Raw genomic sequence first — 27,086 nt, forward strand, 5'->3', positions numbered from 1 at the left:
AGAGAAAAGAATAAGAAAACAAAAAAAAAATACACAATGATTTATGTGGTTCAACTTTAAGCCTATATCCACAGGCGAAGACAAAGAAGAACTTCCACTATTGTCGAAGGAGATTACAACCTTCGAGTTCTCAAATCCCAAAGCCCCAATTTATACTAAAAAAAAACAGCTCTCACTATTTTGGTCAAAATCTCTTTTTTTTTTTTTTTTCTAATTACAAAGGAAAATTCCATATAGGAAACTAAGTTTATAATTGTCAAAAATATCTTTTCCTAAAAGAAGATCTCATAATAGGATATTTTATTTATAATAATAGAAAACCCATTTACAAGAATATTTTCTATTAAGAAACTATCAATAACTTTCTGATTGACTCAAAATACAATTTGTAACACTTTCCAACAATCTTTACCTTGGCTCAAATTCCTAAGATTTAAACAAACTTGAAAGTCTTCCAAGTTACTTTGCTCTCACAGCCTAAAGGGGCCTTCCGATATTACTAACACTAATTAAATCCAAATAATTTTTGAATTTAACTGTAGGGACAAGCTTAGTCATCATATATGTGGGATTGTCCACTGTAAGGATTTTTTCACTACAATAGCACCTTGTTCAATCACATCTCTAATAAAATATATTATGACATCAATATGTTTGATCTTCTCATGGTACATTTGATTTCTAGTCAAATGCATGACACTTTGGCTATCACAATACACAATAGTCAATTCCTGTTGTAAGCCTAAATCACTAACCAAACCCTTAAGCTAAATGGCTTCTTTAACTGCTTCTATGGCTACCATTTATTTTGCTTCAGTGGTTGACAATGTTGCTATAGATTACAAAGTTGCTTTTCAACTAATAACACTACCACATAAAGTGAATACATACCTTGTTAGAGATTTTCTATCTAAATCTCCCGCAAAATCAAAATCAACATAACCAACAATTTCCCTAGAGATGTCTCTACTTTTATCATATACTAAGCCGACATGTGATATTCCTCTTAAGTATCAAGGTATCCATTTCATTGCTTGCTAATGAATCTTTTGAGGGCAATTTATATATCTACTCACCATACTAATTGCATATGAAATATCTGGCCTAGTGCAAACCATGACATACATAATGCTCTCAAATTCACTAGCATAAGGAACATGTGACATGTACTCTCTCTCTTCTTCGATTGTGATGATAAAGCACTTGAAAGTTTAAAGTGAGTTGTTAATAGAGTACTCACTAGTTCTGACCCATGTATTCCAAAGCGTTCCAACACTTTTTCAATGTAATTTTTATGTGATAAGTATAATTTCCTCATTTCTCAATCTCTATGAATCTCCATATCCAATATTTTATTTGTTGCTCTAAGGTATTTCATTCCAAACTCTCCTTGACTTTGAGTTTTCAACCAGTTGATCACAAACATATTTTTGTAGGCAATTAACATGTCATCAACATATAATAATAAATAAATGAAAGAACCATCAAACAATTTTTTGTGATAAACACAATTATCATACTCAATCCTATGTGTTATGACATTGAGTCTTGTTTATATGTTAGCAATTTTGTTCCAATTTATGTTTGACCATAGAAGTCCTTTTAGATTGTAACTTGCTCTCCATTGAAGATTAAGGGTTGTTATTCATCAAATCGGGAAGTCACAATGACATTTAAAAGGGTTTAACTGGTGGCATATAAAGGCTTATTTGAGGTATAAAGGAATTGGTATCATTTTTTACCTTAAAATGTTTTTCAAAAACCAGGGATCGCTTCCCACTCAAGTGGTTAAAGAGCTCAAGCAATCATGATAGTCTTGCCAAGTTTAGAAATGTATTTTGAATGAATTTCAATCCAACTCTAATTTGGAAACTTGAGATACCAAAATCCTTATGGCTTTTGCCTATAAATACCTCCCTTGTAACCCTTTGAGGGTTAGAGTTTCAGGTTGGAGATTTGGGCTAAGAGATTAATGATCATAGAGATCTAATTGTTAAAGACCTCTCATTCTTTAAAGTTATTCTTTGGTGAGAAAAGCCTTATTGTCACACAATTCTCATTTTCTCATTGAAAGATCCAATTCTTTGAATTGTTGGTTGAAGACAATAATCCCTTTGGAGTGATCGACGGATTTACTAGGGAGCAACAAATAGTTATTGTGTCGTGGACGTATATCAAGTTGTAGGTATTGGAGAGTAAGTTTTTAGAGTAAAGTGGTCAGGTAAATATGTGTGACTTGATTTCGAATTGTGGATTTCGATTGATAAGTCCTAGACCTCGTGGTTTTTAATTTTCATGATTTGTGGGGGTTTTCCAGGTAAAAATCTTATGCCTCATTATCTATCTCTTTATATTTGGTATTACATTTGCATTGCCTAGAATAGGTTAATTTGTTTTGACGTAATATCTTGCAGGGCTATTCTAAAAAGTCTATATTTATTCTTGCATATATTTTGGTTAAAGATATCGAATATATTGAATAGATTGGTTAATTGGTTATTGAATTTGTTGAATTGGTTATCTAATGTTGGTTATACCTATAACCAATTATTGATTAGTTAGAAATTTTGTTAAGTTTGTTAGGTTGGTTATTCTTGTGGTTATTATTATCCCTAACATACTTCAACATATATTGTTAATCTTTGGATATAAAATAACCATAAAAATCAATTTTTTGTTGGGTTGAAATCCTTTCTGAATATCCAGACTATCCTTATAATATCTCAGGATAAGAAAAAGTTATTATAATTCATAAATATTGATTTAATTTTTTAAATCACCCATTCACACACCTCTCCCCCCTTTTTCCCCTTTGTGTGTTCCCTGTGGGACTTTCGGTTACTCAAGGGGTGTATTCAGAGCAATACCCATATTTTTTCAATTCGTATCAGAGCAAGATAAAAAAAAAACCGATTCTTATCCTATTGATTAAAAATTCAATTTTTATTGATTATATTGTTTAAAAATAAATTTTTATTAATCATATAGGATAAAAATCAAATTTTTATTGATCCTATAAGTTCGTTATGGAATAATCAAAAAGTGGTGCTTCTTTGAATAGTCCACCCTATTTTGATGGGAATAACTATTCCCATTGGAAAGCACGAATAATGTTTTTCCTCAAAATGCAATATAAGGCCATAGAACGTTTGAAGTGCTTAGTTGATAGAATACAAGGGGAAATTAGTCATCCAATTCTAAGGATTAGGATTGATAAGAGGAGAAAGTTTGACAATGTGAATGTTGACCTCTTTTGCTAGTCAAAATGAATTAAACATAAGTTTTCGGCCCTGATAACTCCTCAATAGAATAGAGTAGTTGAAAGAAATAATAGAGTGCTACAAGAGATTGCTAAGGTGATGATTCACATGCATAATACCCCTATGAAATGTTAGTTAGAAGCTATTAATATTGTTTGTTATACTGCCAATAGGATTTTTTTAGACCGTGAACAAATAAGACATCTGATGAATTATGGACTAGAAGAAAACCTAACCTTAACTATTTTAGGACTTTTGACAATGAGTGCTACATTCTTAGGGCTAGGGAAAACCTTGGAAAGTTTGATGTTAAATCTCATTTAGTTATCTTCATAGGTTATTCTACTTCTAGTAAAGCCTATAGGGTTTATAATTAAAATTCACAAGTCATCTAGGAATCTTCCAATGTAATTATTAATGACACTATCAATGATGTGTGATATTTAGTCCTTAAGCCTAATTATAAAAAAATCATAGGTAAAAAAAAATGGATATTCAAGAACAAACAAGATGAAAATGGGGTCATTATGAGAAACAGAGCAACACTAGTTGCCTAAGAATACTCACAAATAGAGGGGATTGATTATGAAGATACATTGCACCCATAGCAAGATTAGAATCAATTAGGATACTTTTGGAAATAGCATGCTCCTTAAGGATAAAGCTTTACCAAATGGATGTCATGAGTCATTTTCTTAATGGAATTTTGAGCAAAGAATTCTATGTTGATACCTAAGGGTTTGGAGGATCCTAAATTCCCCAATTATGTTTATAGGTTAAAGAAAGCCCTTTATGGATTAAAACAGACTCCTAGAGGTTGGTATGAGAGGCTCACAACCTATCTTTTGGAAAAAAAGTTTGAAAGAGGGAGAGTTGACAAAACCTTGTTTATAAATAGGTCCAATGATGAGTTGTCAATAGCTTAGATTTATGTTGATGATATTGTTTTTGGATCTATCTCTAATGACATTGCTCTTAGTTTTATAGAAGAGATGAAGACAAAATTCGACATGAGCATGGGAAGTGTCACACACACAATTCTGGGTCTAAGTTTTTGTGTCTATGCGGCGCCTGGACATGCTATAAGCCAACATAATGAGAAAAACTCGAATCTCTCCATTTCCCAAGCCCGGATCAGGTTAGGAACATGCATAACTATCAAAGGCTTTTTCTAAATCCTATGCACAATGAAAAAAAAAATCATTTTTAAACTTTAAAGGGATTCAAAAAGTGCTAATGAAAACTATACCTCATATTCAAATGTTCTTGAATCAAATCTACATGGTGAAGATGAAGAATGAATCGCAAAAGTCTCGTAAACTCGAAGTTTTTCATCCGATGACTCGAACCTTGATCTTGACACACTTCCTATTGAGATGGAAGAAATTGTGGAGGCAATAACTCTCTCTTTCTCTAGAGATGGAAGACAACTTTCTAGAAAAGTTATGGGAACCCTAATCCGTAGAATTATTTATAGGGCTTCCTACTAGGCTTAAGTGAATTGAGCTCACTAAGGGCTTGGGTCACTTAATCTAGCCCAAAAAAGTTTCTAATTAATTAGTTAACCCAAAAGGGCCTACTAATTAATCAATTAGTCAAATTTAGAGGCCTTGTTCACTTACCCTTGTGCAACTTTACATAATTACCAAAACACCCTTATGCATAAAAGTGAACCTAGAGCCAATTCAACCCTCATAACCCGTACCAACAAGGTATATGAGCTTAGAGCGAGGACTACTGGGACCCGTAGGAAGACTGGCTCCCTCATAATCCAATTTTGAAGTTGATTCAACATCCCACTATAAAGAATCAACTGAACTCCAGTATCCTATGTAAATAACAACGAGACACCAAGTGCTCGAGTCCATGACCTGCTATCTATTGTGTTCAGTCTTCCCATGAATTGGTGTCCATAGTCTAACAAGATGAAAGCTATCAGCCTTTCAAGACTACCTCTATCATCCTTGAGTTATAGATTCTCATATTTGTGTTCAATTGACATATTTTAACTCTCAAAGAGCTTATGTCAAGTTCCACTTAAGAAACTACTATAGCCATAGTTTTCATGAACACATCTCCTTAAAATCACCCAATAGGACACATTATCTCAATCTCAAGAGATATCATGGTGCCTCTATTGAGAATACCTATTGCTACCAACTTCCATAAATAATGACATAATCCATAGGGAATATATGATCAGTTTACGATCTCACTCGTAGGTTAAAGCCACTGCTAACTTCAACACAAGCTCAATATTCTCTCAAGGTTGAGAGACAACACAATGAAACAACTTGGTGAAGTTATGACTACTTGATAACCATAAGTTATAACTCATTATAGGTCAAATCCAATGCGCAACCATACACACTAGAGTACTCACCATGGAAAACTCATCCCAATAGCCAAGACGAGTCATCTCTCCAATTAGGAGGTGGTGCACTACAACCTCTAATGGGTTGCCTAGACCCATGAACCAACTGTGAACAAGTCACCTATTTGCAAGGAACCCATGACTTGGATCTTCTATGAAACTTCTAATGCACCTAAGTCACATACAATGCAAAAGATGTAGGCTAAAATACTTACAAGATATAATGCATGAAAAAATGATAGATAAAAGTGAATTGGAACTTTATTAAATAAATAATAAAAACCAATAGTGTATTACATCATATCATGTTTTTAAAGGCTCTATCCTAACACAATGTTCCTCCAAGCCATAAGGTACAAACTCCGATTGCGAAGCTCTTCCCAACTCATATTTTATTTATCTCCAATAGAGTACAAGAGGTTCTCTATAAGGACTCCCACATTAAGCTCCAAGTAGTTCACTTGCTTTTTGAAGGCACGTAAGCCTTCTTTTTATATAGACTACACCAAGCAGTCTAATCCTATTAGGGAACTAACTTTTGACTCCTAGTCCAACTTTGACTCAAACTCAATAGATGCCACATTGAGTAGGACTCTAAGTTCTACTCAATCTCAAATTCTCATCCATAGATCTTTGCCTCCTTGTCCATGGAAACTTAGTTTCTCATCCCAATTAGGAGTCTTTGCGTGTTAGGAGTCCCTCTCCTCCTGCATCATGCCTCAATATTCTAGTTTAACTAAAAGTCTTATGTGATAAAAGCCTTGCTCATGCAATGCATCAGCTCACTATGCTTCTTGTCGTAGAAGACTACACCTTGCTCAGGCTCATCCTGATGCCAAGAAGTGTCTAACTCAAGTCTACCTGCACATGACTTGTGCTACTACATCTGTGCATGCTAGACTCATGCATCAAGGCCCTTGCTACTAAAGCTATGCTCATCCCTATTGTAGTGTGGCTCCTTTGTCCTAGGCATCCCATCCAAGTTCCCACAATCCTCATGTCATTGTGCCCAAGGGTTGTGCCACATGAAGGCACCTCGCCTGTGCATGTGTATGAGTTTTAAGATGTTATCGTTCTAGCATGCTTATGTGTTGTTACCACCCATGTGTGCCAACAACTTGCACACCATTTTGAGGTATCTATCCCACATGTTGCACCTTGCATTACTCACAGGTTGCTCATGGGGCCAAGGTGTTGCCTATATGAGACCACAATGTCAACATGCTTAGTTTGAGGGGTTGATAAACACCCCTTCCTCTCCCCTTTACTTGAACCCTTTGACATCCTTGTCGACTTGGCTTGTAGGTACTCTTGTATTTTATCTTCAAACTATGATAGGGTGGTACCCTTTTCCCATCTTGCTTCATTTTCGGACGTCCCCCTCTAGTGAATCAAGAACTTGGTCCACTTAACCTTCCAATTTCCCATCTTCCTATCCTTTAGGATGCTCGCTATGTCCCTACTAAACTCCTAGATGTTAGGAGGTGGCCTCTTCACTTGCATTATATCTAGATCAAGATCCTCATGATAGGGTTTCAGGAAGCTTGCATGGAATGAAAGGTAAAGTTGTAGTCTATTTGGAAGCTTCAGTTTGTAAGTGACAACACCAATCTTCTTCACAATCCCAAAGGGACCATCATATCTCAAAATCAAACCCTTCTGATAATGTCTATTTTTTTATTTTTTTCCAAATCTGGGAAGTAAACTTAAGCATCACTTTATTTCCCACTTGGTACTCCAATGGTCTCTTCCCTTTATTAGCATACTTTTTCATCCGTCGGTTTGCCTTCTTTAAGCTTTCTCAGGCTTCATCAAGTAATTCCTATTAGGTCTTAGCAAACTGGTATGCTGCAAGACTCACACTCTATCCTGATTGAAAAGTAGCCAATCCATTGATATGCATATGTGGTTAGAACCCAATTGCCACCTCAAATGGGCTCTTCCTATTTGGAAAAATTTAATGCAGGTTGTAAAACAATTAGGCTACATCTATGAGCTCCAACCAATTCTGTTGCATAGTCGATACATAGTGCCTTAGGTATTCTTCCAACAAAGCATTCACCTTCTCAATCTACCCATCCATCTAAGGGTGATTGGTGGTGGAGAACTTGCATTATGTTCCCATCATCTTGAACAACTCCACCCAAAACTTGCATATAAACTGTGAGCCTCGATCACTCACAATATCCTTAGGTATCCCAAAGTATTTCACCACATTCCTAAAGAAGAGTGTCGTAGCTTCCTCAATAGGGCATTCATGTTGCGCTAGGATGAACATTGCATACTTCAAGAATCTGTCAACTACCACGATGATAAACCAATATCCTTACACCTTAGGAAATCCAGTATTGAAAGACATTGACATGGTCTTTTAGGGATAGGTAGAGGATGCAGCCAACCTGCTTCCTTCTTTCACTCTATCTTGTCCATTTGACCCACCAAACATGATTTCACATAAGCCTCCACGTCATTCTTCATATTGGGCTAATGAAAGGATTCTGAAATCAAAGGAAATGTCCTTTCTTTTTCGAGGTAACCAACCCACTTTGTATTGTGTGTTTCCTTTAGCAACTCCCATCTTAATTTGATAGAGGGAACATATAGCTTCCTACCCACATAATATAGTAGTCCATCATCCAATCGATAACGTCTAGTGTTGTCTTCCTTCACATGTTCCACTAGTTTGTTGTATGTAGATTCTTGTAGAGCTTTTTGCCTCAGTCTAGCAATGAAATTTGCCACAACTCTGGATAGGGATCCATCAAATTCTGTTACCTCCTGCCAACTTAGGGCATCTACAACCTAGTTGTGCCTATCTTCTCTATGTATCCGCATAAAGTCGAAGTTTGCCAAGAACTCTTACCATTGAGCTTGCTTAGCATCAGCTTCTTCTGAGTCATAAAGAATGTGTTAGCCACATTGTTATACTATGAACTTGGTACCCATCAAGTAATGCTTCCAAGTCTCAAGGCAATGGATGACCGCAGTCATCTCTTTCTCATGTGTGGAGTACCTCTGCTCTACTACATCTAACTTTTAACTCTCAAATGCCATCGAGTGCCCTTCTTACACCACTACACCCCTTAAATTCTTGTTTGAGGCATTAATCTATACCTCGAAATGAAGCTCAAGGTCAAGTAGTCTCAATATTGGCTCTAAGGTTATAACGTATTTGAGCCTTTATAAGGTAGTCTAACACTCCAGTTCCCACTTCCATTCCCTCTTCTTCTTCAACAAGTTAGTAAGAAGAATGGCTATCTTAGAGTAGCCCTTAATAAACCACTTGTAATAGTTAGCTAACTCGAGGAAAGAACATAGTTATGTTACTTTCATAAAGGCAGGCCAATCCTAGATTGCTGCCACTTTAGATCGATCCATCTATATTTGCTTCTTAGACACCAAGTGCCTTAAAAACTTGATCTCTGTTTGTGCGAACTCGCATTTCTCCTTCTTCACATACAACAAATTCTCCCTTAGTCTATGAAATACTTTCCCAAGGTAGACTAGGTGATCTTGTACATTCTGGTTGTAGATTATGATATCATCCAGGTAAACCACCATGAATGAGTCTAAGAAGTCAAATAAGACATTATTCATGAAGTTACAAAATGTGGCAAGAGCATTAGTTAGGTCGAAAGGCATAACTAAGAACTCATAACTCCTATATTGCATCACATAAGAAGTCATAGACTCATTTCCCTTAGCAATGCAAACTTGCTAATATCCCAATCACAAATACAACTTTGTGAAGTATTCAACCTTAGTCAACCTATCAAACAAGTCTATAACCAACGATATTGGATACTTGTTCTTGATAGTGACTTTATTTAGTGCACAATAGTCAACACACATCTGCAACAACCCATCTTGTGTCTTCTGAAAGATCACCAATGCCCCATATGGTGTCCTTGATGGTTGGATCAACCTTGCATACAACAACTCAGGTAATTTTTTCCTCAATTCCTCTAGTTCCGAAGGAGTCATGAGATAAGGGACTTGTACAGGGGCTTGGCCCTTAGCACTAGCTCAATCTGATGGTTAGTGGACCTCTTTAGTGGAAACTTCTTGGGCAACTCCAGAGGCATCATGTTTGCATACTCTTGTAGAATTGACACAATCTCATTAATAACTTCCACCATCTTTTCTAGCTTAATTTTTATCAAGGCAATGACATAAGTAAGTTTTCCATTCCTTAGACCCTTTTCCACCTGTAGGGTAGAGATAGTCTCTTCCTTAGATGACTTCTTAGGTGGCTTGTTCAATCCATGCACATAGCAAGGTTGTGTCTCATCCATTATGAACATTCTATTCAGATGTGGCAGTAGTGTTACCTTTGCCCTCTGGAAAAACTCATTGCCCAATATGAAGTCAAAATCATCCAATGACACACTTAGGAAGCTAAGGGTGCCTTTCTAGTTCCTCAATTATACCATCACATTCTTTTCTAAGTCGTGGGGCTCCTATGCTTGGCTATTTACAACTTTTAGCTTGCTATCATCCTTGTTAAGCTTTAAACCCAGCTTGGCTATTTTCTATGTTGAAACAAAATTGTGGGTTGCCCCACTATCTCCTAAAGCCATAACTTTTTGTCCGCCCATAGCCATCTCGACATGCCTTTATGGGTCTTTACTCATATTGCATTTAGAAATTGAATAGGGTTAACTCTCATGGGGGTCTCCAACTCACTGTTGTCTTCTTTAGCATCAATAACAATATTCAGCTTCTCTTTCTTTAGGCAGTCCCTCGTGATGCGGCTCGTCGCATATAAAAAAATTAGATGGCTTGGTTGTTTGTGAGGAATTTTCCTTCTCTCCCACTTTAGCCTAAGAAGACCTAGACTTTTTGTTTGTTTTTCCATCATTCTTCTTGGAAGGCTTGGACTCCCCCTTTTTACCCAACTGTTCATGTTGGTTCTTCCCTTTCTAAGCCGTAGTAGAGGAAGAACTTAACTCATTGTCTACCAAGTAATCAGTAGCTATCACAGCCGAAGGTAAGTCTCACACACCTTGCCTCCTCAATTTCATTTGAGCCTATCCCTACAGTTTAGACATGAAGTTGGATCTTGTCAACTCCAGACATGTCTTTAATGTAAAGGATCAATGAGCTAAATTCCTTGATATAGTCTCTAACAAAACCTATTTGATGAAGTTTCTTTAGAGGCTCCTAGGCCACTCACACCTTGTTTATGTGTCAAAACTGATCCTTCAGTCCCTTTTTCAACATCTCCTAAGTGTTGATCCTTGGTCTCCCATTCGCAACATCATCACTAGTTCTCGTGCGCCACCAAAGCTTTGCATCTTCAAAGAGATACATAGATGTGATCATTACTTGTTCATTCGCAAGGATATAGGCAGCATTGAAATATTGCTCCATGTCCCAAAGGAAATTCTCCAAATCCTTGGCATTCTAGGCACCACCAAAGGGTTTGGACTCAAGCAATCGCACATTTGTAGGGGCTAGTTTTGAAATGGATGGCGTGCCCTACAACATCACCTGCTTTAACAACATGATCTCATCCTCAAGAGATCTAAGGTGCCCCCAAAATTCCTCTATTGGCCACTTGATCATGGTTGTGAGGAAATCTATTTGTTTCTCGACATATTTAGCCCAACTTTCTGTGAGTACATGTTGTACTCCGAGTTCCTCAGTTTCTTTCACCACTCTTGCAAATAGAAGGGAGCCTGAATTGCAACCACTAACAACCGCTTCCAACCAAGCAACTTGCTCATGTAGTGCCTCTAAGACGTTACTCTTCGAAGCCATGGGCTCTGATAGCAACTGTCACACATGTAATTTTGGGTCTAAGTTTTTGCATCTGTGTAGCACCTAGACACACTCTAGGCTAACCTTCCTCTAAGATTTAAGGTACACACTCTAATTACAAGGCTCTCCCCAACTCGTATTTTATTGATCTCCTATAAAATATAAGAGGTTCTCTATAAGGATTCCTATATTAAGCACCGGGTAATTCACTTGCTTTTTGAAGGCACACAAACCCTCTTTTTATTTAGGCTGCACTAAGTAGTATGATCTTATTAAGGAACTGACTTTTGAGTCCTAGTCCAACTCTGACTCAAGCTTAACAGATGCCATATTGAGTAGGACTCCGACTCCTACTAAATCTCAAATTTTCGTGCCACATATCTCTACCTCCTTGTGCATGGAGACTCAATTTCCCACCCTGATTAGGATTATTTGCATGTTAGAGTCCCTCTCCTCCTACATCATGCCTTAGTCTCCTAGTTTGTCTAGGAGTCTCATGCGATAGGAGTCTTGCTCATGTGATGCATCAATTCATTGTGCTTCCTACTACAAAAAACCAAACCTTGCTTAGGCTCATCCCAATGCCAAGATGTGTTTAACTCAAGTCTGTCTACACATGACTAATGTTGCTGCATCTGTGCATGCTGGGCTCACACATCAAGGCCCTTGTTGTTGAGGCTCTACTCATTCCTGTTGCAATGTGGCTTTTTTATCCAAGGCATCCCATCCAAGTTCCCACAATCCCCATGTCATTGTGCCCAAGGTTGCACCACATGAAGGCATCGAGCTTGTGCATGTGTGTGGCTTTAAGCATGCTGGCACACCAGCATTCCTATGTGTTGTTGCTACCCATGTGTGCCAATAGCTCACCATTCTAAGGCGTCCATCCCACACGTTGTACCTTGCATTGCTCACAAGTTGCTCATGGGGCCAAGGTGCAACCTACATGAGACCACAATGTTGACATGCTTAGTTTGAGGGGCTGATAGTAGGTGAATTAACTTTTTTCCTAAGATTGCAAATAAGACAACTAAAATATGAAATATTTTTTTCTCAATCCAAGTATGCTAGGGAAGTTGTTAAGAAATTCGATCTAGAATCTTCTAAACACTTTAGGACATCAATGAGCACTACCACTAAGCTAAGCAAGGATGCATCTGGAATAGATCTTGAGCAAAAACTCTACAGAAGTATGATAGGAAGCTTACTTTACCTCACTGTGAGCAAGGAAGAAAATGTCGCGATATTTCGGCGATATATCGCCGAAATATCATGTCGTGTATCGAAGGGTTTTGACACGATATTTCATGAAGAAATATCGGTCCGGCGATATTTAGAGATTAATCTCGAGAAATCGGGAGTCAAACACGCTACAGTGGTACTACAGTGTCCTCCCATTTACTTGCTGTCGAGAGGATTTGAACCCTAAACCAAAAGGTTTGGGGTTCACCCACTTACCACTTGGGCTAACTTGCCCTTTGATATATAATATGCAATAAATTTATATATACTTAAACTCATTATATAAAGAAAATATAAGAATATTTTAAAGAGTAAATTAATTATAATTATTTTATAATTAAATGCAAAGTATTTTAATTAATTACCAAAAATATAAAAATTATATAATTTTCTTCATAGTTTTTTTCAATATCATTAATAATTAATTAAATATTAAAAAATATATATATATCATAATTTATTTTATATTGTTTAATACAATTGAATTAAATGGATCATATTTTAATACTAATATATATTTTAAAATTAGACATATTATAATCAAATATCATAATATTAGGTGTAATTTAATAATAAATGTACACTTATAAAATTCATATTTTTATCGATGCATACGATATTATTATCAAATATGATAAATCATGTTATACATATATCAAAATTTTGAATAAAATAACTTTAAAATGTCTATTATACTTCTAATTATATTATTATGAGGTTTTCCTTACATTTTCATGAGTTTTTAACAATTTTAAGCTTACCGATATTTTTTTCCAAAATATCCGCTGATATATCCATAAAATCGAAGTACCGATATATCCGTGATTACCGATATTTTCATCCTTGACTGTGAGTCATCTTGACATATCTTTTAGTGTTGAAGCTTGTGTTAGATATTAAGTAAACCCCAAAGAGTCACACTTAATGTTTGTTAAAAGAATTATTCATTATATAAATGGAACTCTTGATTATGGTTTGTGGTATCCGATGATTCTTCTCTTATGATTGTTGGATATCCGATGTTGACTGGCCAGAAACGTTGAAGATAGAAATAACACATTTGGTGCTTGTTTTTTTTATTGGAGATTGTCTTGTGGCTTAGCTTAGTAAGAAACAAAATTCTATATCTGTATCTATTGCCGAAGTTGAGAATATTGTTGTTAGGAGTTGTCATACGCAACTCCTATGGATGAAGCAAAGGCTTAAAGACTATGGAATTGAACAAGAAACCATGAACATAGACTATAACAACTCTAGTGCTATAAATATCTCAAAGAATCATGTTTTTCATTCCTATACTAAGCACATTGAAATTCATCATCATTTTATTAGGGATCTTATTGAAGGAAAGGTCGTTTCTCTAGAGTATGTCCCTATTGAACTTCAATTTGTAGAGGTTCCTTACAAAAGGTCAAAAGACCTCTAAAAAAATGGCTACGATGAGGACACATGTCCTCATTCTAAGCCAAGGTTGCTGAGGGACCTCTAATAATCATGCTCAAACCCATAATAATCCTCTAATGGTCTCCAAAATATAGCTTAAAAGTCAATAATGAGCCAAGTAAACATGAACCAATAAGAGACAATGAAAAATTGAGCAAAAAGAGGTCCTAAACACACACTTAAAAAATAAAAATAAAAATAAAAATAAAAAAAGCTAAGATGAAAGAAAAAATAATAAAAAAATTTATGTGCTAGTGGAAAAAATGAAGGGTTTATAAGAATATATGCATTATTTGTTTATTTTTGGGTACTCTATATAAGATGAGTGGGTTAAATTAGTACATCATTCACTTTCATCATGCACCCTTAATTTGTTTATTTATTTTGTAATTACGAGGTATGTTTAATTCCTTTAATGATTGTTGGCTCCCACACCTTAATTTTTTTTAACCAAACTACATCTCTCACTTGGCATTTGTTTTCTAACATAAAGTAAAAAGGCCTCAATATTTGGTGTAAAAATGTAATTTGTATTTCTTTTTTAAATAAAAATAAAAAAATTAAAACTTTATCTAGAATATAAGTTCAATAAAAATTTCCCATCACTAATTCAAAACTATTTATTTTAGGTAAGAAAACCAAATGCATATATTAATTATTTGAATAAAAAGCTGCAGTGTTTTAGCTTCCATCGTGCAATTCATTTAAAATCTTACATCTTCACATCTCAAGAAATGAAGAAAGTAAGCACTAGATGAAAGCATTAAATTGTCCATGGTGAGCCATAATGAGGACAAGGAGATGCACAATTACAAAATAAAAAATTGAGATATCAACGATACTTCTTTCATATATTTTTTAAGAGTTGGATCCATTTCTATGAAAATATTGCTATTCATATAGCCCAAAGCCTAGTCAAATGATCACCCATTGAAACCAAAATTGTCAAGACTTCCTTGTATATAAAGCTCTAGGGTTACCGAGCCTACCACCACTTTCGGCTTTGGCATTAATTATTCCATGATATTTTTATACATCACACAGAAATACATGCAGTCGGTATCACTGGTTTTCTACAATAGCCTTTTGCTTGAAAAATCTCCATAGTTATAGTTATATATATATATATAGCACAAACTTGGATTCTTTGTTGCATCAATAATAGAAAATCAATGGTAATATGGCTCAAATTGTTCATGTTTTTTGTTGGGCTACCCATTATGCATTGAACAAATATAAATTACCAGGCTACCAACTACGACTGGCCAGGAATGATCCAATAGTGTGAACATTTAAGATAAGGTTTTGAATGGATGTGTCTCTTTTCTTTCATTAACATTCTTAATTAGACAGAGAGTTATCGTGTTCCATTAAAAGTCCTTCAGGAAATTCATGTAGGAAGAGTGTAAATAATTTTTTATTTTATTTTATTCTATTAATCTTATATTTTTGGGAAGAATCGTTTTGGGAATTATTTTTATTTTATTTTATTTTATTTTATTTTTATTAGTCTTATATTTTTTGGAAGAGTCCTATTGGGATTGTGCTAGTGGAGTCCCATTCCATTTATAAGTAGAATCATCTTCCACTTTGAGTCATATTCTAATTATAAGTAGAGTCCCATTGGGACTGTGTTAGCAATCTATAAAAGCAGGTCAACCGTCACTCTCTAAATACGAATACCAATTTTTCATAGAATTTTTCAAAGGATTTTTCAAAGGATTTTTCAAAGAGTTTTTTTAGAGAGTCTCACTATACGAAAAAAAGGCTAATAATGACGCTTTTTAGGCATCAATAAATGTATACGATGACGCTTCTCGAAAGCGTCCTTTTCGCCTCTATCAAGGAATGGGTGCAGGCAACCATGTCGCTTCTAGACAGCGTCATTGTTGATTGGTTTATATTAACACGTTAAAAAACATCATTATTGATCTACCTATGTTAACACTTACACTAGCGCCAAGGAATGGCCAAAATATCATTTGTCTATTTCGACACTAAAAAAAGTGTCATCTTATGTGGATAATAATATTGAAAATCCCCCTATTGAAATGATATATTTTGTATGTCTTGTTATATATAATTTTGGCTACATGATTATTTATAAAGTACTAAACAATAACTTCAATATTAATAACTACATCTTCCAAAAGAAATTGAATAAATTTGGGAATAATATAATGATAAAGAACTAATGTCTACATAGTTAATTAATACGCAAATTTGTAAATGTATCAAAATATTTACAAGCATATTTTCCAACTTCAACATATATAAAACAAGTACACATGTACCAAAAAACAAGGTCTCCAAATTCCTTATCAAAAATAATATTACAAGAAGAATAAGAAGAAGCCAAAAGTATTTATAGCCAAAAGTATTTTTGTTGGTTGCATATCCACTCCCGAACTTGAAATCTTTTACCTGTATACATTTAAAAAAAAATTAATAGAAGAAACAAATTATGTTTAGTTAATATACATGCAATGAAAGTTAAATCTAAATCTATAAATGGTCCATGAAAGAAGTGCAAATGAGAATAACTTGGTATTTAATGAGATGTTATGCTTCAATGAAGATGAAAAATTGTTTAATTTGATACTTGTTTATAAAATATTAAAATACTTTTTTAGTTCATTATTAAGTTAGAGGAAACAAGTTAGGCTTTCAATGGTATAAATTCTACAATATGGAATGTAATATAATATTTTCTTATCTATGTCTAACATATCAAACTCATTTCTCACAAATAAATATATGAATATACCAATAGGTATGGTTTATAATTAGTTTCAATCATAAATCATCATATCTAGTAATATAAGACATTTAATATTAACCATTTGCAAATGCCTTAATTTCTTCTTACAACTTTCCTATATTACCAAATTTAGTTAACTAATAACATTCCATAAGGAAAAAAAGAGTATTAAACTAAAAATTAAAAGAGCATAACCAAGGCAATAGAAACCTACAAATCATTGGTTAAATGTCATAATAACAACCATTCTAAAACTTGCCTTTATTTTCAATTCCAAAATTATAACCCAAATATAATAATTAACCCTACACAAAAAAAAAAAGCTCTCTACCATCCCTCCATCCAACAACAACCTGTTGATGCAACAACAACCTTTCCAACAACAATAACTTCTCCATACAACAATAACAATTTCTCCATACAACAATAACAATTTCTCCATGTAACAACAACAACAACAATAACAATAACAATAACATTGATGATCGATGGTGATAATTATATTAGTAATAATTTGATTTGTTTAGTCCAAACATATAACAATAACAACTTCTCTATGCAACAACAACAATAATAATGACAACATTGATGATCATGATATAATAATTTGATTTATTGAGTTCACAAATTATATGCTTCTTCTCCATACAACAATAACAAAAATAACTTCTCCATGTAACAACATTGGTGATGATGTAATAATTTGATTTGTTATATTGAAATAGTTTATGTATAAAACTATTATATTCTATCACTATGGAGGAAAAAATTACTTATCATGAGGTGAGAACTTATGAGAATCATCAAAATGTGATCTACAACTCTTACTGGATTGAAATGAGGGCATCTGCATACATAAGATGGTAAATTAAAAAAATTAGTCCATTCAAGACTTTATTAATAATGAAAATCAAGCATTATAGATGTTAATTTATACCTTCAGGCATGGGTAAGAATCAATTGAGTTGCCAACATAACCCACTCAAATCGTACTTCATTAAGCTCAACTTCACTATACGATTTTTTCCCTTTAAACTAATAATTAATTGTACATACATGATGATTAGTTAAGTTAACAAAAAATTACTAAAGTATAGAAACTAATAAAATTTATTAATGAGTATATACCTTTGTGGATAGGAGGCTTGGATCAACAATTATATCTTTCATGTATCTCATCACATAATAACCACACTCCACACTTCCTAGTTGTCTTGGGCACTATAGGCACACATATGAATTATGGTACCATAAAAACATTAATATCATGATGTTTTATGTCATTATTATCTAAGTGACAAAACATAAAACCATATTCAAATTTTAGGGTTGATATAAGTGGTCATATGATATATCTTACTCTAACCAAGTAACTTACCACTACTTTTACCTATGTCGGCTCCCACTTTGATGATCTTTGTTTCTTTGGTGGATGAATTCGTAGTGCCCTACATGGAAAAGAAAATTAACATTTTAGATACTATGTACTATATTCAAGTATGGAAATGAAGACGCTTACATGTTAACAATTTCCTTAAGATCATCACATGGTTGCTTTTGCATCGGATCAAGGTAGTACGCAGTCATTGTCCTCATATCCAATGCCACCAAGACCCAGTGGAAACTACAATAGTACATTAGATATTATTTAGTAATTAGCATTGATTAAGCTATTTAACATTAAAAAAAAAACTTAATATTTTTCATAACTTACTCAGGGTTATATGGAATAAAAATGTAGTCAGCACGCTTTGCATGCATTAAACGATTTGCAATCAACCTTGACCTATTTTCCTTTGTTGTCTCACCCATTCCAGCTTTAGAGACTAAAGCTAGATTGATAAAAGCAAATCGTTCGGTGAGCCTTGCATCACTTAGCTTTTTCTGTAGGTGCCTGTTTAAATTCCACATACCTTGATAAGAAATGACCATTTTACTTATATATATATATATAAATTAACACACATTAGCAAGTTATAAAATTATTTACCATATATAATATATGACACAATTAGCTGACACTTCCTTAAATGAAATTATCATATCCATGTCTTCTTTCATAAGGAAGGTCTTAAAACTCTCACCAAATACATCATTTGGGACCTCCACACCTTGTGCTTTCCCCTCATTTAGCATAAGACCTACTAATGCATCAAAATTGTTGATATCTTGAGGGTTTTCACCAATTTTCAAGTCATTTTTTGTTGTTTCTTGTCTTTTCCCTTTGTGAGATCCCTATAAAAGAAAGCACCATGTTTTCAAATGATATACATATCTTTATAAACTATTGCAAATGAAAATAACACACCTTAATGAATTTAGTACTCAAATTGACTAAATGGGTTGGCCATAAAACTTGGTAGCCCACTGCCGCTCCAACTGTTGTAGCTTGTCTAGGAATGGGAATAGGAAGTGGTGTATTTGACTCATAGGGAGCATCCAAAACAACTAGGTAGTTGGGACCACAATCCATTACAATTGTTCCACCAGCCACTATATTTTCTCTGGTCCCTACTGCCAACTCACATTTTCTTGCCTTCAAAAGTAAATTAAATTGTTAATTTCAATATAAAAAAATAATCAATAAATGAAGTTTAAAGTGCATTGACTATGTTAGGGCTATATTTAAGACATAAAGTTACATATTTTATAAGTAATAGTTGTAGTGGAATAGAATATTACTAGTAGTAATTATACTGTAATAGAATCTACCTAAAATGTAAGTATTAATCTAACAAAAATAGAAGCAATTGGAATAAATTATTTATGAAAATTATCTAGGAATTTGTGACAATTACGTCATTGAACTAGGAAATGTAAACTAAAAATAACACACCTTCATGTGTGGTTCTATTTTCACAGGTAAGGTGTCCTCCTCAACTTTACGAATTGGTTTCTCCACTACTTCTGGTAGAAGCAACAGTTTTGATTTCATGTTGGAACTACTCACATCAGATTGTGGTGTAGCAACTCCTATCTGAGATAGTCTCGCTAACACATCAGCCTCAAACTTAACTTGATGTTCTTGAGTTGCTTTTAAAATATCCCTCACAACACGTTCTGACATACTATTGAAATATCGTCCAGGCATGTAGTGCTTCCCTTTAGCTCGAACCCGACCAATATACTCAGGAGTACCTAGTGCTTGAGAAAGTATGTCATTGCTCCCACTATAGCTTATGCCACTCTCTTGAGACTCTTTCATCAATTCATCCTAAAAAAAAAGGAAGTTATGAAGTTAACTTTCAAATAGGTAAAACCAAATAAGGTGTTTAAAGATGTGATTTTTGGGTACAAAATGTCTACTTACTATTTTTTCCACTACCGGTAGGATCACATCATCATAGTTGCCATCTTTTTTTTGCATTGCCTTCTTCCAAAGTAAACTTCTATCAATGCTTTCTGTGGAGCCAGCTTCAATCATCTAATAGAAATGGAAAATTAAAGATAGTTATTAGATGACACATGTGGTTTTATTTCTATTTTTTTGTCATAAAAGAAACAATTAAGAAACCTATTTAAAATATTCCTTCATTACTTATACAATCATATAAAATTAAACCACAATAAGAACTAACAAAAACTTACCATCTCTTCTTCAAGTCCAGCATACCCTTTTCTACTTAGATGATGATTATATATATGCTTCTTTCTTCTCTGTTTTTGTACTTCCCTATATTCCTACAAATTAAAATGGATGCTTAGTATATATATGTGGATGCATGTAGTATGTTTAATGTTAATTGTATTTTTACCTGGAATTTTTCAGACAACCTATTTTTCACAAAAATATTCCAATCTTCATCATCGATAAAATGATATTCAACTGGTGGTTTCTTAAGAAGCTCTGGCTCATCTTTGAAAGGAAGAATATGTTTCACAGTCAACATGTTCTTAAAAGATTGAAAACATTTTCCCAATGTAAGCATACAATTCCTTCTGCTTTTCTTGTCTAATGTAAAAGCAATCTACAAATTATAAAGTCATTAGTTTCTCAAAATTTGAAAGAAATATAGAGATTGTAGAAAACTTATTTATGTTAAAAAAAAAAAGTAACCTCAATAGAGTCCCACAACTTATCCTTCAATTGTTCAAGGACATCTCGCCATGTGTTATATTTGATTGGTACCATCGTACGTGCCAATACACCTAAGTAGCTTGTTAGGTGCACAGAAGATTCTCCTACATAGATACCATCAACATTGTACTTTATGACCAACTTTATCCCTCTATTTTCCTATTCCTTATAATCATGGATTTCCTTGTTGCCCCTCTATATTTTTTTTGTGAAGGGGTTTTCTCTTCCTTTGAATCCATGCCTATAACACATCAATGAGAAATGATAAGTATACCCATTAATTGCAAGTAAAATTGAATTTTTTATAACATGAACTCATATTAGTAACATGAACATACTAGGAACATTTTACATGCTAGATAACAATATTCACATGTTGTCATGAAATATTTAAAAATAATAATAATAAAAACTTACTAGAAGATCCTCACCAAACATTTTTCTTATGGAACTAGAAATCATAAGCTTTGAGATGAGACAAATTGATATCCTTGTATTACCCTTTAGATCACTCTGAGATATGTGTATAATAATAATCATGAAATAGGGAATCAATAAATTTAGAGACATGATGAATTTAATCCACTTAGAAAATAAATAAACTATTTATGAAATGCAGAATTTCAATATTAACAAGTTAATGGGATAGTTACAACCTTCACAACAAAACAACAAGGTCATAAATTTAGTTACATAGAAGATTTGTTATCAATCCAGAATCCCTCACAGTCTCCTCGAATGCAAATGACATCAGAGTCATCCATTGTATCAAATGATTCAACTTGTGCCAAGGTGGTAATGAGAGGATGGTGTTCAATAGAATTATCCATGAAGTCATCATAATCCTTTGCTGAAAATGAGAAGTCCCTTTCAGGAGTTGACAAAACAACTGACCATCTTGGATCAAGTTGGTCTTGTACATAGAATACTTGCTTGGCTTGGGAGGCTAAAATAAATGGATCTGATTTATGAGCCATCTTAGTGAAGTCAACTAATGTCAGCCCAAACTCATCAACTTTGATGCCGCTCTTATTATCAACCCAATTGCATTTGAAAACTGGAATCCTAAACATGGTATAATCAAGATCCCATATCTCAGTAATAATACCATAGAAACATAGCTCACCAAATACTGGATTCTTATCCTTGGCACTAGAAATTTGCATTGTTGTTGCTACAATGCTAACTCCACTATTCTGGGTAACTCCTAACTCATCACGGTCTTTTGTATTGTACTGACACCCATTTATAACATAGCCATGATACTTGGCCACGTAGTGGGTAGGACCATGTGCCATCCATCTTAAGGTTTTAGATATAGGTTCTTTGTCAGCAATGGCAACTTCTACCTGTTTGAATGGACCATAGTTATTAATATTTTTTATGATTAGTGCTAAGAATGGTGCAATTTTTAGAATAAATTCAATACCTTTTTTCGCAACCAATGAGTGAATGTTCGCATGTGTTCTTCTTGTAGCCACTTTTGTCTCTTAGATTGACGAGAATTGTTCAATTTCAACCATTTCATGTGTTCTCTATAAGATATGTATAAGAAAGTAACAATAAGTTTCCAAAATTAGTTTAAGTAATCGACACATAAAATAAAAATAGTTGACCCTTACTCGATATAAGGTTGGATGATAGTTGTATTTTCCAACACATAATAATGTGCTTGCAACAACAAATTACAATCAACTTCAGTGATATGACCTCCAGGAATAGGCGCCCCAACTTTATGGTCAACATTAGTGCTACTAGGAACTCCAATTGCTTCCACATTTGATAAGTACTCTGTACAAAATTCAATAGCTTCCTCTGCAATGTAGCATTCAACAATGCAACCTTCAGGGTGGTTACAGTTTCGCACATAACCCTTTAATACTTTCATGAACCTTTCAAATGGGTACATCCATCTAAAATAAATTGGTCCACAAAGTCTCACCTCTCTAACAAGATGAACCGTTAAATGAATCATGATATCAAAGAAGGATGGCGGAAAGTACTTTTCAAGCAAGCACAATGTCACAACAAGTTCATTTTGTAACTTATCCAATGTAGACACATCAACCACCTTCTTACATAAAGCATTGAAAAAAAGGCTCAATCTAGCAATAGCATGTTGTACATGCTTTGGCAAAAGTGATCGCAATGCCACTGGTAACAATTGTTGCATCAGTGTATGATAATCATGGGACTTCAGGCCATAAAGCTTCAAATCAAATCTTTCATTGACATAAGATTTCTAAAGTTTGAGCAATACCCTTCAGGAACCTTTAGCTCAGCTAAAGTTTGACAAAATACTTTCTTCTCCTTTCCAGACAATGTATAACATGCAAGCGGAAGGTAAGTTCGATTCGATTCAAACCTTGGTGCCAGTTCACACCTTAAGCCCATGTCCATAAGGTCTAGACGAGAATTGAGTCCATCTTTTGTCTTCCCTGGGATGTTAAGTAATGTACCAATGATGCTTTCACAAACATTTTTCTCAATGTGCATTACATCCAAATTATGACGAACATGCAAATATCTCCAATACTCAAGTTCAAAGAATATAGATTTTTCTTCCAACAATTGGTATAAGTCACATTGGATTTTTCATGTCTTCCCCTTTTTTTCCCCCATGAATTACAAATGGCATTCATTTTCAATAGTATTTCCTCTCCACTTAATGGTTGTGGAGGTGATCGAAACTCCTGCTCACCATTGAATGCCTTTCTATGTTTTCTAAAAGGATGATTGCATGGAAGAAAACGTATATGGCCTGTAAATGAGTTCTTTCTCCCATGCTTCAACCTATGTGAATAGGTTTTCGGTCCACATATTGGACAAGCAAAATATCCTTTGACTGTGCAACCAGATAAGTTTCCATATGTAGGAAAGTCATTTATTATCCATAATAGAATAGCCCTTAATGTAAAGACCTCTCTTTGATATGCATCATAAGCTTCTACCCCTATCTCCCACAAGGTTTTAAGGTCCTCAATCAATGGTGCTAAATAGATATCTATGTCATTTCCAGGTTGTTGTGGACCCGATATTAACAAAGATAATATCATAAATTTTCTCTTCATGCACAACCAAGGTGGAAGGTTATAAGTGATCATGACAATTGGCCAACAACTATACCTGCTACTCAAAGAACTATGGGGATTTATGCCATCTGCTAAAATGGCAAGTCTAAGGTTTCTAGGTTCTACAACAAAATCAGGCCATCTATGGTCAATTACCTTCCATGATGGCGATTCGAATGGATGACGCATTTTTCCATCAAATTCTCCACCTTCTGCATGCCATATGAGGTCTTTTGCAATTTTTGAGGACTGAAACATTCTTTTAAATCGTGGGATAGGTGAAAAATACCACATCACTTTAGCAGGAACTCCTTTACTCTTTTTGCTTCCTCTTCTATTCACCTTCCACCTTGAAGCTCCACATGTAGGACATGAAGATGCATCTTTTAACTCATTCCTAAAAAGTATGCAATCATTGGGACATGCATATATTTTTTCATATTCCATTCCCAATACATTCAATGTTTTTTTTGCTTCATACATAGACAATGGCAACTCATTGTTTACAGGCAACATATCACCAAGTAAGCTTAATAGCTCGGAGAAGCTTTTATCAGACCACCCATATCTTCCTTTCAGATTGTATAATTTAACTAAATCAGATAATTTGGTGAAGTTTTTGCAATCGGGATACAAAGGATTTTCAGCATCTTCAAGCAACCTTTCAAATAATTTTGGATTAGCCTTACAATCATCTTATGCAGCTTCAACCATTTCTACTGTATGATCCACATTACCAATATGAATTCTATCAAAACATTCAACCCTTATAGTTGGGGGTCCACTACTTAGAGCTGCCTCTCCATGCCAAAACCAAGTATGGTAACTTTGGTCAATTCCATAAAAGAATAGGTGTTCTCTAATCTTTTAAGGAGTATTGAAGATCAAATTTCCACACTATAGACATGGGCATTTGATGGAGTTTTGATTTGCAGAATTTTGAACTGCAAATGAAATAAAATTTTCAACCCCATCCTCATAGTCTTTTGATCTTCTATCTTTTGACATCTAGGAACGATTCATTTGCCTATAATAGTTGAACTCAATTCCTATACAGCAAACATAAGCAAACAATGGAAATGGAATAGACTTAGAAAAGTTACCTTTAGAAAACACTCAAAACTTTCAGTTTCTCATTTGTGACATCCAAAATTTCTTTTAAACTTTCTATGGACAAACAATTAGGATTCAAGTGCAATAAAAAATTTGAACCTCATCCTCAATAAAAAAAAAAGGATTAACAATATGATAATAGAACCTTTTGATGCATGTTTTTATGCCTTTTAACATGTCCATCATCCAAAATCAGGTAGTTGTTCCTATCCCATGTAGGAATACATAATCCTTATGTGTTAATTGCCAATATACTCAATTTCATTTTAAAGAAATTTTGGCAGCATTTCCCCATAGTTCTCCAAGTACACAAAATGAACAAGGTATAATATGTGACCTTGTTCAAATATGCACCCAGAGAACAAGAGGAAATACTACCAAAATTTCTAAAAAGTGAATTAAGCACAAGCAATTAACTTCATAGATATTATGTTTTCCTACACTGTCTAATCGGACAATTCAAACATCATTGCAAAAAAAATATCTTTATCACATTCTAGACATTTTAAAAGTTGTCAACTTGAAAGTGGCTTAGATAAAACCTTTTTCAACTTTGACAACTTAAATGTCTTTAGTATGTAATAAGAGAAACTTTTATCTTACAATGATAGTTGAATGGGAACTCTAAGGTTTCATGCATGCATGTTTGATTAAAATTAAAACACAATTACTTATTGAATAATCTAATAATTATAAAACACCTAAAGTTGTTCCATAATTATTGCTATATTTCATCATTAAATAAGATTATTATAAGAAAGCATACGTATGGCCCATGATTTGCGAATCAAGTCACACTAGTCTATGTCATAGCCTTGGGTCAAAATTTGGGCCTTGGTATCAAACTAAGCTGGGGAATAACTCGTACAATTCAGGTACTCAATAAGATTTAAACAAAATTTAAAATAACGCTTCCATTATATTCTTCTAACCACCCAAAGTAAAAATGGTATTATAATTAAAATATGTTGGTTTGTATAAGGAAAAATAGTGTACCTTCCTCACTCTGTCTTTGTCTCGAGTCTTGCATCACACACCTCTCGTAGTCCAATGTAGGTCACTGTCTCTTAAAATATGTATATGCAAAACAAATAATAAATAAAGATATAAAATAAATCCATTAGTAGATATTAACAAATAAATACAAAATAAATTAAAATAAGAAATAAACTAAGAAGAAAAAACATATAAGTAAGAAAAAAAAGATTTTCACATGTGCAACAATGGTTAGATATTTTTAAAAATTATTAAAATTATTAAAATCAAACTATTTTAGTTATTATTTTTTTTAAAATGGTAATTAATACTCATATAAAATAAAATATATGCATGATGAGAAAGGTAAGAAGATTATTCCTTGTGCCCCTTTTCATTTAAGATTATGACTTTTGGTGATGACCTAATGGTGGGTGAACCGTGAACCACACTATCTGACCCGGGTCAAGTCCTTAGGGCAAGAAAGATGACTGTAAGATGGGTAGAACTTAAACGAATGAGATAGAAAAGTCTGGTCTAAATTAAGGTGGCTTAACAATCCGTAATCATCTTGGTTAGGTTGTATCATATTGTGATAGAGAAGTTACAGGCTAGGTCTTCAGCATCCAGCAATTCCACCCTTTGATTTTTCCAACAAGTTGCACCATCTAATAATAATACCTATGATCCTATACCTTAGTTTTCATTCCTTATGTATACAAAGTATATATGGTTACACTACATTAAAGTTTTTTTTTTTCTCTAAAAAGTAATTAGTGTAAATTTTAAAAGTAGGCTAATATTCATTTTTTTTTCACTTCTTATTTTTTGTTTTGAAAATAGAAAATAGTAACAACTCTTATACAAAATATTTTACTATTTTTTGTTTTTAAAATAGAAAGTTAGAAATTGCATTTTAAAAGCAATATTCTATTTCAATCCACACAAATGATACAAGTTTTGAAATATTCCATTACCATATTTTGAGTAATATTTTTAAAGGGTT

General features: G+C 33.8%; 2 protein-coding genes and 1 long non-coding RNA gene across 4 annotated transcripts; all 3 read right to left on the reverse strand.

The window, feature by feature from the left end:
• Positions 1-18,233: 18,233 nt before the first annotated feature.
• On the reverse strand, positions 18,234-18,761 carry LOC104882420 (uncharacterized). Its single transcript, XM_019226448.2, has 3 exons — positions 18,558-18,761; positions 18,363-18,467; positions 18,234-18,291 (listed from the first exon to the last, which is right to left on the reverse strand). Exons 1-3 carry the CDS (start codon positions 18,752-18,754, stop codon positions 18,234-18,236), a joined length of 360 nt encoding a protein of 119 aa, XP_019081993.2. The 5' UTR covers positions 18,755-18,761.
• A 304-nt stretch (positions 18,762-19,065) lies between these two features.
• LOC132252840 (uncharacterized) lies at positions 19,066-20,048 on the reverse strand. Its single transcript, XM_059734200.1, has 2 exons — positions 19,680-20,048; positions 19,066-19,379 (listed from the first exon to the last, which is right to left on the reverse strand). Exons 1-2 carry the CDS (start codon positions 20,046-20,048, stop codon positions 19,128-19,130), a joined length of 621 nt encoding a protein of 206 aa, XP_059590183.1. The 3' UTR covers positions 19,066-19,127.
• A 146-nt stretch (positions 20,049-20,194) lies between these two features.
• Positions 20,195-26,242, reverse strand: LOC104882421 (uncharacterized). 2 transcript variants are annotated; one of them, XR_788129.3, is made up of 3 exons: positions 26,102-26,242; positions 20,432-20,524; positions 20,195-20,267 (listed from the first exon to the last, which is right to left on the reverse strand). It is a non-coding gene; the product is annotated as an uncharacterized LOC104882421 (long non-coding RNA). The 2 variants fall into 2 exon arrangements; XR_002032268.2 differs by lacking the exon at positions 26,102-26,242 and adding an exon at positions 20,599-20,723.
• Positions 26,243-27,086: the final 844 nt, after the last annotated feature.

The sequence above is a fragment of the Vitis vinifera genome, chromosome 17, assembly GCF_030704535.1.
Source record: "Vitis vinifera cultivar Pinot Noir 40024 chromosome 17, ASM3070453v1".
Classification (NCBI taxonomy): domain Eukaryota; kingdom Viridiplantae; phylum Streptophyta; class Magnoliopsida; order Vitales; family Vitaceae; genus Vitis; species Vitis vinifera.